The 16,751-nt window shown below is 45.1% G+C and overlaps 1 protein-coding gene across 7 annotated transcripts in view; it reads right to left on the minus strand.

Moving 5' to 3' along the window:
- The window catches only part of RNF38 (ring finger protein 38), a 117,657-nt gene that overhangs the window by 24,918 nt on the left and 75,988 nt on the right, over window positions 1-16,751 (minus strand). For 5 of the 7 annotated variants that reach the window (XM_084504172.1, XM_084504173.1, XM_084504177.1 and 2 more), the window contains one exon: window positions 4,666-4,859. In XM_084504172.1, the coding sequence (XP_084360298.1) occupies window positions 4,666-4,859 (194 nt within the window). Of the gene's footprint in view, window positions 1-4,665; window positions 4,860-15,291; window positions 15,400-15,480; window positions 15,499-16,751 lie in introns of those variants that run through there. The other 2 variants (XM_084504178.1, XM_084504174.1) reach the window with 2 other exon arrangements.

Below are 16,751 nucleotides of genomic sequence, written 5' to 3' on the forward strand. Positions count from 1 at the left end.
GAGATGTTTCTCACAAGTTCAACAAGTGTTGAGCAGTGTGCTCAGGTGGCCAAGAAGGCCAATGGCATCCTGGCTTGTATCAGGAACAGTGTGGCCAGCAGGGCTAGGGAGGTGATCGTCCCCCTGTACTCGGCTCTGGTGAGGCCGCACCTCGAGTGCTGTGTTCAGTTTTGGGCCCCTCGCTACAAGAAGGACATCGAGGTGCTCGAGCGAGTCCAGAGAATGGCGACGAAGCTGGTGAGGGGCCTGGAGAACAAGTCCTGTGAGGAGCGGCTGAGGGAGCTGGGCTTGTTCAGCCTGGAGAAGAGGAGGCTCAGGGGCGACCTTATCGCTCTCTATAGGTACCTCAAGGGAGGCTGTAGCGAGGTGGGGGTTGGCCTGTTCTCCCACGTGCCTGGTGACAGGACGAGGGGGAATGGGCTTAAGTTGAGCCAGGGGAGTTTTAGGTTAGATGTTAGGAAGAACTTCTTCACTGAAAGGGTTGTGAGGCATTGGAACAGGCTGCCCAGGGAAGTGGTGGAGTCACCATCCCTGGAAGTCTTCAAAAGACGTTTAGATGTAGAGCTTAGGGATATGGTTTAGTGGGGACTGTTAGTGTTAGGTCAGAGGTTGGACTCGATGATCTTGAGGTCTCTTCCAACCTAGAAATTCTGTGATTCTGTGTGATTCACCCTGGTACATCCCTGGAAGTACAAGACCATCCCCCAATACTTCCAATTTGTGTCGAGGAGATTGGAAGGTACAAATTGCATGCCCCAGTGGCAACAGCAAAGTAAAGCTACATGGGACAAAATGGTTTCCCAGTTACAGAACAGGCTGAAGGAGCCAAGATGCAGCAAAGAAACAGAAGGGGCTGCAACCACTAGAGCATATCCTCTCCAAGAGAGTGTCAAAGAGAACGTAATATGCTTCACTCTCACTATTCCTTTCGTATTAGCAAATACAACAAATTGGCAAAACAAAGCCTGCTCAAGCTGAGTCCAACTTTTTTTCTGAGTGAAACTGATGCACTCCAGAAAAAGGGGGAGCATCAAACCAGTTATTCAGATGATACTGTAAGTATACGATACCATGTCTTAAGCTGCTACTTTTCTGCTCTAATTCATACAGATGTTATGCCATTATTGTCTTAAAACTGAAACAAATGGTCATTCACTCCAGGTCAGACAGAAGGCCTGATGCTGAATTATAATAGCAGAAAAAAAAAAAAGCCTAGCCATCATTCTCCTTTCAAATTATCATGTCAGAACACATAAAACATGTTTTATTCTGAGCACCTAGGACTTCAATTTACAATTTGATGTATTTGTATGTCTTAGTCACAGTTTATTTTCTGAGAAGTGTTTTCCACTCTCCATCTCTGTATTGCTAATAAAATACACATAATTTTCTCATAATTTACCATAAACCGGTAAATTCACATAATTTACCATAAAACTGGTATATACGATTTCTAACCACAAAGCTGATTAACACTTAATGCAAAAGATTTTTCTGGTAACTGAAGTTGCTTTAAAGTTATTTCCTGCTACAAAACAGAAATGGTCTAAATAAATATTTTGGCATAAATGTGTATGCAACATATTTGTTTTGAAAAGCTGTAGTAATAGAGAAAAGCTATGAATGGCAACGCCAGTGCTTTGGAAGACCAATTACAGAAATTCTCTGACACCAGGACTTAGACAAGGTAGCTTCTCATAATTACACTTTGGTAAATGTTAAATGGTGTACGTTTACTTTTTTATGGACTCAGAATCATGAGAAAGCACAACCAGAAAAAGTTTGCATGACCTATGGAATATTTTTATTATTTTTTTTAAACAAATGGATTAACATTATCTGGAAAAAAAAAAAAAAGAAAAACAGTATTTTTCCTATGCAGAATAATAAAGAAACTACAAGTTTCATTCAGCAAAATCCAGTGCGTCCAGATACACAGCTCTACATGCTTCCCAAGTTACTGGCAAGCACTTCAGATGAATAACCAGCACAGGGATCTAAACTATTACTGAACATTGGTAATGAACTTGTGCTTTAAAGTCCTTTGAAAGTAACCATGTAAAAAATTTAGACTTTTAATGCACAAAAATCATGGTACTACACAAATAATGATTATTATAAGGCTAAAAGCAGGATTGCAACCCTGGACTTTTGGAGAGCCAACTTTGACTTCTTCCAGGACCTGCTTGGGAGTATCTCATGGGCTGGGTTGCTGGAAGGCAAGGGTGCTTGTGAGAGCTGGGCTACATTTCAACTACACTTCTTCCATGCTCAGGATCAGTGCATCCCTGACCGCAGGAAATCGGGGAAGGGGGGCAGGAAACCTGTGTGGATGAGCAAGGAGCTCATGGATAAGATCAAAAGGAAGAAGAAGGTCTACGAAATGTGGAAAAAGGGCCTGTCCTCTTGGGAGGAGTATAGATGTGTTGTCAGGGCCTGCAGGGACACGATGAGGAAGGCTAAAGCCCACCTAGAGATGAGGCTTGCGAAAGAGATAAAAGATAGTAAGAAGGGTTCTTTTTAAGTATGTAAAGAGTAAAAGGAAGATGAGGGATAATGTGGGTCCACTGCTGAACGAGGAGGGTGTCCTGGTAACAGGAGACGCTGAGAAGGCAGAGATACTGAATGCTTTCTTTGCTTCAGTCTTTGCTTCAAGGACTCCCCCCAGGACTCCTCAACCCTAGCGGGAGGACAAAGGGGCTGGGAAATGGAGGGCTCCCCCGTTTGATGACAGAGTGGTTCAGGAGCATCTGAGTGGGCTCAACGCACACAACTCCATGGGTCCTGATAGGATGCATCCATAGGTGCTACAGGAATTGGCAGAGGTGATTGCTGAACTGCTCTCTATCATCTTTGAAAGGTCCCGGAGAACTGAAGAACAGCTGCCTGAAGACTGGAGGATAGCCAATGTCACTCTGGTCTTCAAGAAGGGCAGGAAGGAGGATCGGGGAAACTACAGGCCAGTCAGTCTCACCTCTGTCCCTGGAAAGGTATTGGAGCAGCTTGTTCTGGATGCCATCTTCAAGCAATTGGAAGAGAAGAAGGTTATGAGGAGTAGTCAGCATGGATTCACCAAGGGGAAGTTGTGCTCAACCAACCTCGTTGCCTTCTATGATGGCATCACCAGCTGGGTAGATGGGGGGAGAGCGGTGGATGTCATCTACCTTGACTTTAGCAAGGCTTTTGATACTGTCTCCCATGACATCCTGATAGCAAAGCTGAGAAAGTGTGGGATAGAGGAGTGGACAGTAAGGTGGGCTGAGAACTGGCTGACTGGTCGAGTTCAGAGGGTGGTGATCAGTGGCACAGAGTCTGGCTGGAGACCTGTGACTAGCGGTGTTCCCCAGGCATTGGTGCTGGGTCCGGTCTTGTTCAACATCTTCATCAACGACCTTGATGAGGGAACAGTGTCTGCCCCCAGCAAGTACGCCGATGACACAAAGCTGGGAGGAGTGGCTGACACGCCAGAAGGCTGTGCTGCCATTCAACGAGACCTGGACAGGCTGGAGAGATGGGCAGGAAGAAACCAAATGAGATTTAATAAGAGCAAGTGTAGAGTCCTGCACTTGGGAAGGAACAACCCGAAGTATCAGTACAGGCTGGGGGACGACCTGCTGGAGAGGAGCTCTGAGGAGAAGGACCTGGGGGTCCTGGTGGACAACAGGTTGACCATGAGCCAGCAGCGTGCCCTGGTGGCCAAGAAGGCCAATGGGATCCTGGTGTACATTAAATGGAGCATGGACAGCAGGTTGAGGGAGGTGATCCTCTCCCTCTACTTTGCCCTGGTCAGGCCTCACCTGGAGTACTGTGTCCAGTTCTGGGCTCCCCGGTACAAAAAAAGACAGGGATCTCCTGGAAAGAGTCCAGCGGAGGGCCACAAAGATGATACGGGGCCTGGAGCATCTCCCCTATGAAGAAAGGCCTGGGTCTGCTCAGCCTGGGGAAGAGAAGACTGAGAGGGGATCTCATCAATGTGTATAAATACCTGAGGTGTGGGAGACAGAGGGATTTGGCCAACCTCTTTTCTGTGGTTTGTGGGGACAGGACAAGGGGTAATGCCCACAAGAGGGAGCACCAGAAGTTCCGCACTGACATGCAAAAGAACTTCATGGTGAGGGTGACGGAGCAGTGGGACAGGCTGCCAAAGGAGACTGTGGAGTCTCCTCCTCTGGAGATATTCAAGGCCCATCTGGACACCTACCTGGGCAGCCTGCTCTAGGGAACCTGCTTTGGCAGGGGGGTTGGACACAATCTTTCAAGGTCCTTTCCAACCCCTACAGTTCTGTGATTCTTTCAAAGTACCCTGATAAGAAATAGCATTTTTCCTCACATTGTTCTGAACGATTATTGCTCCAGTGCATAGTAGAACAGAATCAGGTTAATAATTAAAGATGTTAATAAACACTCCTTGAGTTGTCTTCAGTAAATTATAGGATGATGAATCAATTTATATTACTTTAACTTCTCAGTTACAAATATAACAATTTACAGCTCAAAGGAAATGTTAACATATTTACCATGAGATCTGGTCTGAAATACTGATTCATCTGAATAGAGGAGTCTATTCAGAAATACTCCTCTCTTGAGATGAAGTCAGGAAGAATAAAAAACTGTTTTAAAAACAGTTTAAAACTGTTAAAAAAAAAAACTGTACATATTGCTTACCTCCTTCTGTGTCGTGCAGGTGTGTTGTATCGTTCCCCTGAGAAGTGGTGTTGGTTGGGACGAGCCAAAGAAGGCTGCCTGTTTGATGTCATCTCCCATGGTCGCATTGGTGGTGATGAGGCTGGTGATGTTGTTGTGTAGTCAAAGACTGAATGGGAAAGGCGTTGTCGTTTGGGACTAGGACTGTCTTCGCTCTATGCCAGTGCAAGAAACAAAACAAAAACCCACCTTCAGATGAGTGAGTTACAATCCACACTTCAATATCACTTTGCAGCTAGCATTAGAAGGAGGGATTTACTGCAGACTGCTCTAGAACACCATGAAATTAATCAACTGCAAGTAGTTACCTACTTACAACCTTTGTAATACAAATTTGTGATGGTTTTCTAACTCCTGATGAATAACTAAGTTATATTTCAGAAGCATGAATATACTGAAATCTTAACATCAATGCACAAAAAAAAAATTGCTTCAGGAAAGAGAGTAATATGAGGAAAATAAGGCATGTCCTATTTTGCATTCCTCCTGCCCCTGCATTTATAGCTTACAGAGGCTTGAAAAGAGGTATAAGCACAGCCCTCATGATACCACTCGCGCTCTGGGATGCATGCCTTTTCAATGAGGACTGTACTAACGTGGCTGATCAGATATTAGCTTTGCTCTGCAGCCAATTTTAATTCTGCCAGCTGAGCACACAAGTGCTCAGTTTCCTACTCATTAGTACAATAATGATCATAGGAAAGTACCTGTACATGATCTGAAAAGAAATCACTTCTGTTTACGTGCGTTTACTTCACTGAAGCTCTGCTGGGACTACGTACCACCTGAAGTTTTGGTGTCAGTGACAGGAACACTGTTCACCTCCAAGCACCGTGCTCCCAGCAGGTTCCGAGTACAAGTAACTACCTCTCGCTTTCATTGTGTGCCCATGCTGCTGACTCGTTAAATGCAGACAGCTGCCATTCCTGTCAGAAGATCTCAAGGCGACCAAAAATCCAGCAGGAAAGGCACTACATGTCCCTTCCCTCCACGCTACTCTTGTGGAAGTGTAACCTGTCTTGCTGGTAACAAGCCTAACAACTGGAAATGTTCTGCTCCGGAGATCACCGAACTCATGAACACAAACAGCCACACAAGAACAGCCATGCTGCACCCACCTTTGGGTCCAAACATCACATACACTTCACTGACACTCCCCCTGCGAGCCAGACCCTGCTGGTTTGCTGCTCCCCAGCTTACTCGCTCAGCTCACCTCACCCACTTCAGTCCCTCGCAGCGTTATTTCAATTAACAGAAACGGCCTCAAACTTGCAGACAACTGCAGATAACTGAGTCAGAGAATACCTGGCAATCCAGAGATTGTCAGAGGTCTCATTGCAGACGTACTTGTAGATTACAGACCTCTTCTTAGCTTTACAACTAAGTTAGTAATGATACTTAGCTTGTCCTCTGGTTCTTTCCAGTGCAAGCATACCTTTATGTAACTCCTAAGTTTTGTCCATGTGTTTAAGATAAAAAAAAAAAAAAAAAAAAAAAGGTATTTTTCCTCTTTTGACTTCTGGGCATTTTGACTAAATTTCACTTCTCTTCAGCCTCATGCTTTCAAATATTTCAATAGAAATAGGAGTTTTCTCCTACCTTATTTTAATTCAAGCAGTCACTAGGAATGATGACTGAAGAGAAAATGATAAGGAAAAAAAAAAGGTACATGTGAGGGTGCCCATTTTTAATTCCACATCTGCTTTTAGTGTGATTTACATAGGGAAACAGGCTGATCATGCATGCAACCTGCTTTTCAACTCCTTAACTCACTGCACCTGAATATCAAATTCAGTATCAATATTCAGTATCAAGCAGCGAGAGAAAAAACAGGTCAAAATACAGGCATATTCCTGAAGGTTCACAAAAGCAGATGCCCAGGTAAAGGGTGACTCTTCCAGAAGGCTGCAGGCACTTGGGATTTCAATTCATTATAAACAAACAACTGGAAGAGATGCTTGACAGTTGCCCTCAAAGCAGTCAAAGCTTCTGTGAAAATATGTATCTTACCAGATTTCAGAGAGTCTTACCATAGGACAAATCACAAACAAAGTTACAGTTGTTCTGCCACTCACAGAGCTGCTTGTTTAATCTATCCTACTCTAAGGAGCCAAAGAGAAGGATGATTTGTGGCCCAACTCTACTCAAACTGAAACAGCGGAAATAAAAATGCAGGTAAAGCAGGCACGCTGGGGTCTTGTGAGTGTAGAAGGAAAAGTCAAATGGAAGGAGGAGACACAAGGTTTAGTGAAGCTGGCAGAGAACAAAACATGGTGAAGTAACAAAATAATTGCTGTTGCCCTGCCACAACCCATACATGCCTTTGCTTGGCAATCTCCCACTGCTACTGCAATAATTTACGTCTGGCACGTTTTCCCCAAGCAGTAACACTAACACACCCTGCACTGTAGAAAGTATTTTGGGAAAAAGAGAGATTGTTCTTTGATTATTTTTCATTTTGTATCTGGATTGCACCTCTTCAAAAACAGTGGAGATGGAAACTGCCAACTAGCTAGCTTTCATCATCACTCCAAATTACTACCTCACAATGTTATTTCAAACCCCATAGCAAGTGCTTAATTGCTCGCTACATTAAGCGACCATGCTTTCACTTCAACTTGCTTCACATTAGAAAGAAAATAAAGATAAAATCATTTTTGGAATGACATATAAGTATAGTTTTAAAAAGTAATTATGTTTCCCCCCCCCCCCCCCCCATATTGAGAAAGAAATAACCTGAAGCTAGGAGGAGGTAATGTAGGTCCTTAGATGGGAGAACAGGATTGATTGTTTATTTGCATTTCTAAGCACAGTATTTTATAGCAACCTCTTATATTCACATCTTCAAGTTGCAAGCCTGTCTAGAAATCTGTACTAAACTTTTAATTTCAAACAAAATATGCATCAAACTTCTCATTCTCTAAATGTTTAAAATGCCTCTGCTAGATGAGACTAATGGTTCAAGCAAAGAATAAGCATTCATCATTTTCAAAGAATAAGCATTCATCATTTTCTCTTTATGCTTCTAAGATGTCCGCACAATTGTACTGCCTAAGGAATAGTACTCTTGAACTTAAAAATTTGAAAAAAAAATCAATTTCTCTTGGCAAATATTGTAGATCTTATCTCTGAATCATCAGTTTTAATCTGGACAACATCTAGCAAAATATGTTCACCTACATACACCACTTTGTTTTCATACTTTCATGTACTTAAATGCTATACATTAAAAAAGCTGAAACTCAGGAATGCCACTTTTATTACACATTAAAAACCCACATCTGGGTAGCACAATCAAAAGGATTTTAAGGATTTTAAAGTAGTAACCAGGGCAAAAAAGCACATTGTGCTTTTCAGGAAAGGTGATACACAATCAACCATTTGGAACTGACCAACTTTAAGGCCAGAATATTCTTATTGGAAGGTAGAAGAGCTCTTCTCCACAAAAAAAGTCATTCTCACTTGTCTCTTGAGTGACAATACAAACATGGCTTACACAAGCAACAAATTAACGATGTTTTTATCTCAAGCAGAAGATGACACTCAATTAAATGTTTTGTACATCAGAGACTGAAATTAAGTCAGTATTACAGTTCGGAATCCTCCTCAAAGTGTGCAGTTTCCTTGTTTTTAAAGGAGGAACCCGAATGAAGCCACCCTGTGTCTTCCTGAAACTCTCTTCACTGCAAAAGTTGGCCTTGCCTTTCCATTCTGCAAATCCCTGTCTGAAGCCAGGCTAGCAGGGCTTCCTGACTAAACTCAGTGTCAAGGTTTCTCATTTTCCTCCCCAACAGACTTGGAGGAATGAACGCATGTCATTATTTTTCCTTCTCTGAAGAGCTCTTGTCTGACTGTCACTTTAATTATCAATTCTTAAGTTGATAACCTGGTCTGTTTTCCAGACTTGTCCTGTTTCCTGGACATCATCTTCACAGTATTTCATTCCAGTATTTCTGGTTGCTTTTAAGTATAAAAAAATAAAACCTTTTTTTTTGTTGTTCTTAAACAAACAAAACAACAACAACCCATTTCAACATGTCTGAAAACCACAGGCTTCCCCACTGTTCAGATCCTTCTGAATCCAAATTGCCTGAGCAGTAGTTATTGCAGTATTTTGGCAGTTTCTCATGTATTTATATATATATACACACTTTCAAAGAGCATTTGGTTTCCTCCGTCCACTGCAAAACCACTATTTTCCTCCCGTGTTTGGTTCATGTGTGTTACCTGTACAAAAAGTCTGCTGTGATCTTTATCTTTAGTCTAAGAAACAACACTGGTGAAAGGTACTTGTACTTCAGTATAAGCAACGTGACCAGTCATTTGTACTCCCTGCTGTTCCAGCAGCTTGACAAGCCATCACTGTGCTAACACATCCCATGATTTTAACGTGCTGACAAGCTCTTGATCTCCTGCATACTGAGAATGTAAGCAGATGACAAAAAAAAAATGTCCCCTCACAGACCAAGGAAAAGAAGCTGTTCAGGGATGTTATGCTGGGAGTGGCCACTGCCACCAGCAGCTCCAGGACTGGGAATTCCTCCCGTGTGGCCAGAGGAGCCCAGTCCCGTGTGTCTAGGGAGCTATGGAGCTGAGGGACGTGGCCACTGCTGTCCTGTTGGCAGATCCAAACCTAGCACACGTCTCAGAGGCACGCACCTGGAGGACAGAGGCAGCCAGCTGCACAAACTGCCACTGATGAGGGGCTGCCCATATACAAGACCCCACTGCTGAGGGGCACAGACTCGACCCCTCCTGCCCTGGTGCAGGCCCACAGGCGATGTCCCCAGGCCACCATCAGATGCACACCAGCCTCCCCCAGCCCTGCCCAGGGACCCCTGCCCACAGCCCGGCCTCTCACCCGCTGCTGCGGCCCCCGGCCCTGCCCCAGCCGTTGGAAGGGAGCCGGCGGAGCTCTGGGGACAGGCAGCGCTCCCACCCCGGGGGCAGGAGGGTGCCGGGCCCCTGCCCTGGGGCTGGCACCGAGACCCCAGGGGCTCCAGTCCCTGGCGCCGCAGGCCCAAGCCCGGCCATGTTGGGCTCCAGCTGCCAGCCTCGTGGCGTTTGGTCCCCACCATGCGCATGGGACTCGAGTGGGAGCCCACAGAGGGGTCATTAACCAAGGATGTGAGGAGAAAGGGGACAGCCTGTGGTGATCAGGCAGTCACACACCGGCAGCCCCTCCAGGCCCTCTTCTGCCTGCCCCCATTGCCCATCCCCGTTCCCCTTCCCCTGCACACCGCCTCGTCCGCTGGCATCGCTCCACCTGCCCCCTCCAGCAGCCCAGACCTCAGGTTTGCATCCCCACTGGTTGCAAAGTCCTTGTTTGCCTGCAGTTTGTTGATAACACATCAGTTAGTGCAGCTGACTGGGTTTGTGCTTGGTCTTCGTCTCTGTTAAGTTTGTCTGGCAGGTCTGAGTCCCGGCATTCAGTCCTGTTTACTGCTTCACCCCCTCGCTTATCATCCCATTTGGCGAGGTCCTTGATCCGGTCTCACTGCAGGAAGCACTCCCGCATTCCACATACTCCTATTAATTACTGACTGACCAGGTTTGGTTCCTGTCACCACCTCCCTTACCGTTTTTTGGTCAAGTTTGTCTCTCAAGAGAGCTCCTTTTTATGGCTTCCCTTCTTGGCACTGAAATGGTCCTTGACCAGACATATATATAGGGGCATACACCCTCTCCTTCCCCACACAGCTAAAAAAGAAAACTCACAAAACTTCTAGTAATTGTACACAGAGAAATAAGGATGTCAGAAACTACAGTTCAGGAAGAATGAGATAGACTACCCATGAAAACTGAACAAATGGGCATCCCCCCGTGCTTTGTCCCACACAGGAATGTTAAACCAAAATTCAAAAGGCAAGAAAAAATAAACAGGAAAAAAAAAAAAAGTGGTCATATTAACTTTCAAGGTGCAAATGAAAAGCTCATCGACTTTATACAAAAAGCTTGACATTACCTTTAAATATTCCCTCCAATTTCTAGATCTAAACAAATCTAGAAGCAACTGCTAAAAAGAAGCAAACACACACAATAAACTTAAATTTAAGAGTAATGTACCAGAACTGGCAAAAGGGTTATGGATTATGAACAGATTATTTCTAAGACCAATTGCTATGCTTTTTCCAAGACAAAATAAACAAAGATTATCCAGTTGGACACGGGGCTGCATCACAAAGGAGTTGTCTGCAATTTGCCAGCAGAATCATATTGGGATGACACACAGTTTTTATTGGCAAAAGCTCTTTACAGAAACGTTAGATGACAGAATAAACATCGGTAATAAGAATCTCTTTCCAGAGTAATTGCTTTTGCCCAATGAATTTTGCTGGCTTAGTTGTGCTTTTTAAGATTTTTTTTTTTTTTTTAAAAAAAAGCTTGTAACTAGTGTGCTAGTTCAGCTCCATCACAAAACACTTTTTGCAGTGTTAACTTCTGAATTCAGATCTTCTGCTCCAACCCACCAATTTTTATACCACCATTTCACCTGTTCACGAGAGTAATAAAATACCTGGAACATAACACCATAAGAAATACAGGCAGTCCCAAACCTGAGCTGGCTCAAATAAGTCAGGTAGCTGGAAGGAAGCCCAAAATTAAGCAGTTGTTGGGGTAAGTCCAGAAGTCTTAGAGAAAAATACCTGTAGCATGGAGCTCCCCAGTACAAAACTGAGGGAGGGAGGTACCGAGAGAGTCCAGTGAAAAGACACACAGATGAAGAATGAGCTGGAGCACATAAGGAAAGGTTATTATTAACTAAACTATTTAACTAAAGGGAAAAAAAGGGAAAGAGGAAAAGGGATGGGGAAAGGGAAAAACAAAACAAAACAAAGGCTATATGGAAGTGCAGAGGAAAGAAATTCCTCTCTGCTTCCCACAAATGAGCGATGATTGACCATGTCCCTGAAGCAGGGCCTCAACACACGTAGCCGGTGTTTAGGAGGAGGACCGACGTTTTCACAAGAGCCCACCCCTCCCCTCTTCTTCCTGTTTCCACCTTTTATTGCTGAGTGTGACACCACATGGTATGGAATAACCCTTTGGCTGGTTTAGGTCAGCTGCCCTGGTGATGTTTCTCTTCTCACTTTTTTGCCCATCGTCTAGGAGGGTTGGAGGGAGTCCTGGTGCTGTGTCAGCACTGCTCAGCAGCAGACACAACACTGGTGTGATACCACTGCTGTTCTAGGTACAATTGCAGAGCCCAGCACTGTATGGGCTGCTGCAGGGAAAGGTAACATCCCAGCCAAACCCAGTACAACCTGCTTGAGCAGGGGGCTGGACCAGATGGTATCCAGAGGTCCCTTCCAACCTCAACCATTCTGTGCATCTGTGACAACACAAATCAAAGCAGTAGCTGATCTTCACTGCATGCTGTGCTAGGCTTTTAGGAGTGTTTTCCTGTGAATGCAGCAAAAAGCAACTCAACTAATACCTTGGGGTAGAGGTCCAAGAAGGGCAGAGGTCCGGAGAAGTATTCCTGTGAATATATACAGTTTACCACTGAGCACCATGTACACGGCAGGGTATTTAAAATGGGATACTTTCTGCCACTGCACTTCAGAAGGGACAGTCGAGATTTAAGAAAATCGGTGGTATGTAACCAGTACTTGAGATGAAAATTTCAGGACTGATCAAGAAACACTAAATAGCCATTTCTATGGTTACAGAGGAAAAAAATAGTTCAGAAGAAAACCCCTTATGGCCTTCTCTCTGTGGGATTAGGAAATAAATACTCTGTATTTTAATTCTTGGAGACAAAATAGTCCCTAGCAGGCACATCATTCTGAAAGGAAGCCTACATTTCCTCCAAACTTGCTTGTGAAATATCACCACGGGATAAGAAAAAAATTAGTAATGACAACTTAAAAATGGAAACCAATCTACAATGTTAGGCTGCCAATGTAAAATTTGCTGTGGCAGGTTTACACACCTCAGATTTCTGTGACTTTTGATAATGAAGTAGGGAAGTATTACACAGTATTTACTTAAAAAGAATACAATCTGTAAAGTGAGATTAACATTATTATATGCAGTACGAAGAGGATGCAAATCCACTTTATTTCAGTGTTTCAGAACCATGATCACTGCGATCTGTGCCTCTTTCTTATGCTGTCCTAAGCCCTACTCTATACTGAAAAATGCCAAAATGCGTAACCGGTCTCGCCAGACTGCATGTTCACATCTGAACACTTCTCTTAAATCCATACTCATCCACTTAGTACTTTGCCATTTGTCTTCACAAGTTCCTCCCACATTACTTAAAAGGAGTAGCTATTCTTACTGACTCCAACCTCTACATCACCTCTCGTTTCATATTCAGTTCAGATGTTTTACCAACAGATTCACGCACACAGGACACCAAAACAAAACGCCCCCTTGAGCACTTAGTGTCAAAGTAGTTTTAAACGTGTCTTCACGACAGGTTTCTAAGAATCAGCTTTTAGAAGTGCAGCTCAACAAGAATATTCATCACGCTACATTCTTTTAAAGTAAATCACCTGAGCAAGGAAGAAAAATTCTCAGAGAGAAGATCATTTCCGAAAGCTTTGATGAAGACTTCCCGGCACAGCCCCTACATAACAGGGACCTAAGTTGTGCTATGAATGCTCTCACCTCAGCAGGGTGACTTATGAGCACATAAGTCATAACATATTATACGTCATAACTGCTCGTAAATCATGACTTACCCTTGCTGCAACGTGAAAGGAAAAAAATGGCTAGTTCTATCAAAAATGAACAGATTTGGCAAAATCAGGCCACAAGGCTATCAGTAAGAGGCTCTGGAGGAGATACAGGTGAGTTCAAGCCACTGGTGAGTTTGCCTAGGACAGAGGCATCAAGAGATCTGAGTGACAGGAGCAACACTGTAAGACTCACCAGATGAAAGGGCTCCTTAAACAGAAAGGAAATAAAGTTTAGGATATGTAGCAGTGCTCACATGAAGAAGCACAGCACCCTTTTTAAAAAACAAACAAACAACAACAAACAAACAAACAAAACAAAAACAAACAAACAAACAAAAAAAACACACAAAAAAAACACTTTTTCCTTTTTTTTTTTTTTTTTTTTTTAAAAACACTGTATGATTGTAGTGATAAATACAAAAGGCAAAAGTTATCACAAGTGAACCAAGAGGTAAAAATCTCCAGGACAGCAACCCTGAAAAGCCTGTTTTTCTGCAAGGGGAGAGCAAGTGGTGATGGAGAGCAAAGCCACCGATTTTTTTTTTACAGCTGGAAAGCCTATTGAAGGTACCTGCTGAGGGCGCGCTATGCTACTTAACTATTTTTCGACCAAGTGAGGAGCAGTTCCAAAGCGGTCCAGACAACCTGGTCGGGCAGCAATCAGCAAAACACTTACGGTGCAATAGAGCTGCCTTTCTTTTCCCTCCCGCTGCTTTTAGCTAGCTGCTGCTGTTGGCGTTTCGTTGCAGCTGAAGACGAAACCAGCCCTAGCTGCAGGCGTGCTGGCCAGCAGCAGTCAGTAGAGGGCACCAAAAAGCAAAGGAAGGCTACCTGGTCTGCCAAGGGGAGCAGTCCCAAGCGAAGCCGGAGCGAGCACCGTGAGAAGTCTTCCTTGGAAGTCAGAGAAGACCCGGGCAAGTTTCGTCCACAACAGAATTTAAACATGCATCAATTAATTATTCAACTTGCCATGCAAACGCACACAGAGAAGAAAAGCACAAGCTGGAGTCCAGCGCGAACTGGCTGTCAAATCTCCTCCCAGATTTTCAGGCATCAGCGCCCCAACAATCAAACACAACTCCCCCAAACAGGAAGAAATTTCATATTCCACCTGCACCCTTACTGTTACCTTTCGTGTTCCTCCTGGGGACAGGGAGGAAGAGCTCCTGACGAAGGTTAAATTAAAGACCTTTAGGAGGGAGTGTAAGACTTACACTCCCTCCATACAAATTCCCATTGAATTCACCAGCGACTTCTTTCCACGGACAGAGACGTAAGACGGTTTTGAAAAGCCACAAGATGACAGCTTAAGTTTTAATCTGCAATAGCAGTCTTGAAGAACTAGCAGAACTACTACTACAAGTAGTCCTGAAGCACTAGAATCACCACAAGACTACTAGCTTCAATAGGAGTCTCGAAGAACTCACTTGCATCCACAACCGCACAACTTTTAACTTCAGTACTACTCTTTAATTAGAGCATAGAAACCATTTAATTCTCAAGAACTTTCTTACCGGAGCCGAACAAGTGACTTTACATCGTCAACAGCAATCAGTGTAAATCATTACCTCCTACAACAACTTGAACAAATGATACTGAAAGAAATCCACGTGGAGAAGCTTAGGCATGAATTTCGCGGATCACAGCTGCGACCTGCTTCTGCGACGCACCCACACCTTGCAGAGCAGGGACAGTCACACAGCACAGCCCCCGCTGCCCAACACGGGGGGGCTTTCTCCCCAATTTGCCCGTGCCCCGGGGCACTCCGCAGGCTGCCCGTGTGCACCTCCCCATGCCCATCCCCATCCCCATCCCCATGCCCATGCCCATGCCCATGCCCATGCCCATGCCCATGCCCATGCCCATGCCCAGGGCTCCCCGCCGCTCCCCCCCGCACCACAGCTCCGTGCCGGGCGGCTTCCCGCGGGGCGGCTGTGCTGCCCATAGCACCGCGCAGCTCCCAGGGTGGCCGGGCGAGGCTGTCTGTCTGTCTGCCTGTCCGTGTGCCTGTCCGTGTGCCCGTGTGTGCAGGGGGGCGGCCGCCGCCGGCCCTTTTCTTCCCGCCCCCCCTCCCCGCTGCCGGTACCTGCGGCCGCGCCCCCCCGCTGCTCCCCGCCGCCGCCGCTGCCCGCCGCCATCTTCCCCCCCCCAGCCCCGCCCCGCGAAGGAGGGGAGGGGCGGGGCCGGAGGGCGCTGGCCACGCCCCCCACCTGCGAGAGACCACGCCCCCCTCCCCCTCCCTCTTTCCCTCCCCTCAGCTCCCTCCTCCCCCCCCCCCGCCCCGCGCCGCCTCACGGAGTAAATAAATAAATAAATAAACAAACACATAAATAAATAAATAGACATATAAATAAGCGAAACAGAACTCGTTTCCGAAAGCTTCGGACGGGAAACCCAAAGCCTCCACGGCATGGGGCTGGCAGCACGCATCCTTCTTGCTGCCTCACACACAGGCAGGAATGCTCCTCAGGTGTGGCGTCAGTGCCCAAAAGTAAAACACGTTTTTCAGCCACCATCCTTAAAGCTGAAATCAGGATAACAATAAAGAGGCTCTCCCCCAGTTCCTCTGTCAATACAGAGGTAGATGGTATACGCTGGATGTGCTCTTCTGAAGTTTAAGCCAGGTCAGCTGCTGCCCCTTCCCATTCCCACCCCCCCCAAGCCTGTGAAGCACCTCACAGGATTTCCAAAACGCTTTAAAACAGCTTTAATCACCCCGATTCCCTCTAATCACCCATCTTCCCTCAGTTTTCTGTCAACCCAACAGAGGTGTTCCTCCACGCGACAGGAAAGGAAGAATGCTGAAGGGACTGCCAGTCTGAAGCTGGTGCACCAGGATGGCTCCGAAAGGAAATTTCCACCACCTGCCCCTCACCTTGGCACTATTTTTTTCCTCTCCCACATTTTTCCCACTTCTGACCCACCATGTGAAAGTGACCTTCAGCTCTGTCTCTCCAAAGAGGAAGGACAGCGAAGATTTCTGGTTGCTGCAAGCACGTACAGAAGAAAGCAACGCTGGAGCTCCGTCTTTAAGCATCTTCAAAAATAGCTCCAACACAACAAGAAATAAAAAACGATAATAAAAAGGGGAGTCTAGCTGTTTTTGTCTGGTTGTTTTTTTAATTTACCAAGAATATTTTCAGACATTGGAAACAAAAGTAGAGAACATATCGCTGTTAGAGTTTCACAATTCATGGCCAGCTAATCAACAGAAAACAAAATAATCCCACAATCTGGATTGCATGTTTGCCCAATATCTATATATTAAACCAAGCCTCAAATGTAGCATGGTCCCTGAATACATATATATTTTTAAAAAGAGGGAGATGAGAAAAAATGCAGTATAGCACTAAAAGC

The sequence above is a fragment of the Aythya ferina genome (genome assembly GCF_964211825.1).
Source record: "Aythya ferina genome assembly, chromosome: Z".
Classification (NCBI taxonomy): domain Eukaryota; kingdom Metazoa; phylum Chordata; class Aves; order Anseriformes; family Anatidae; genus Aythya; species Aythya ferina.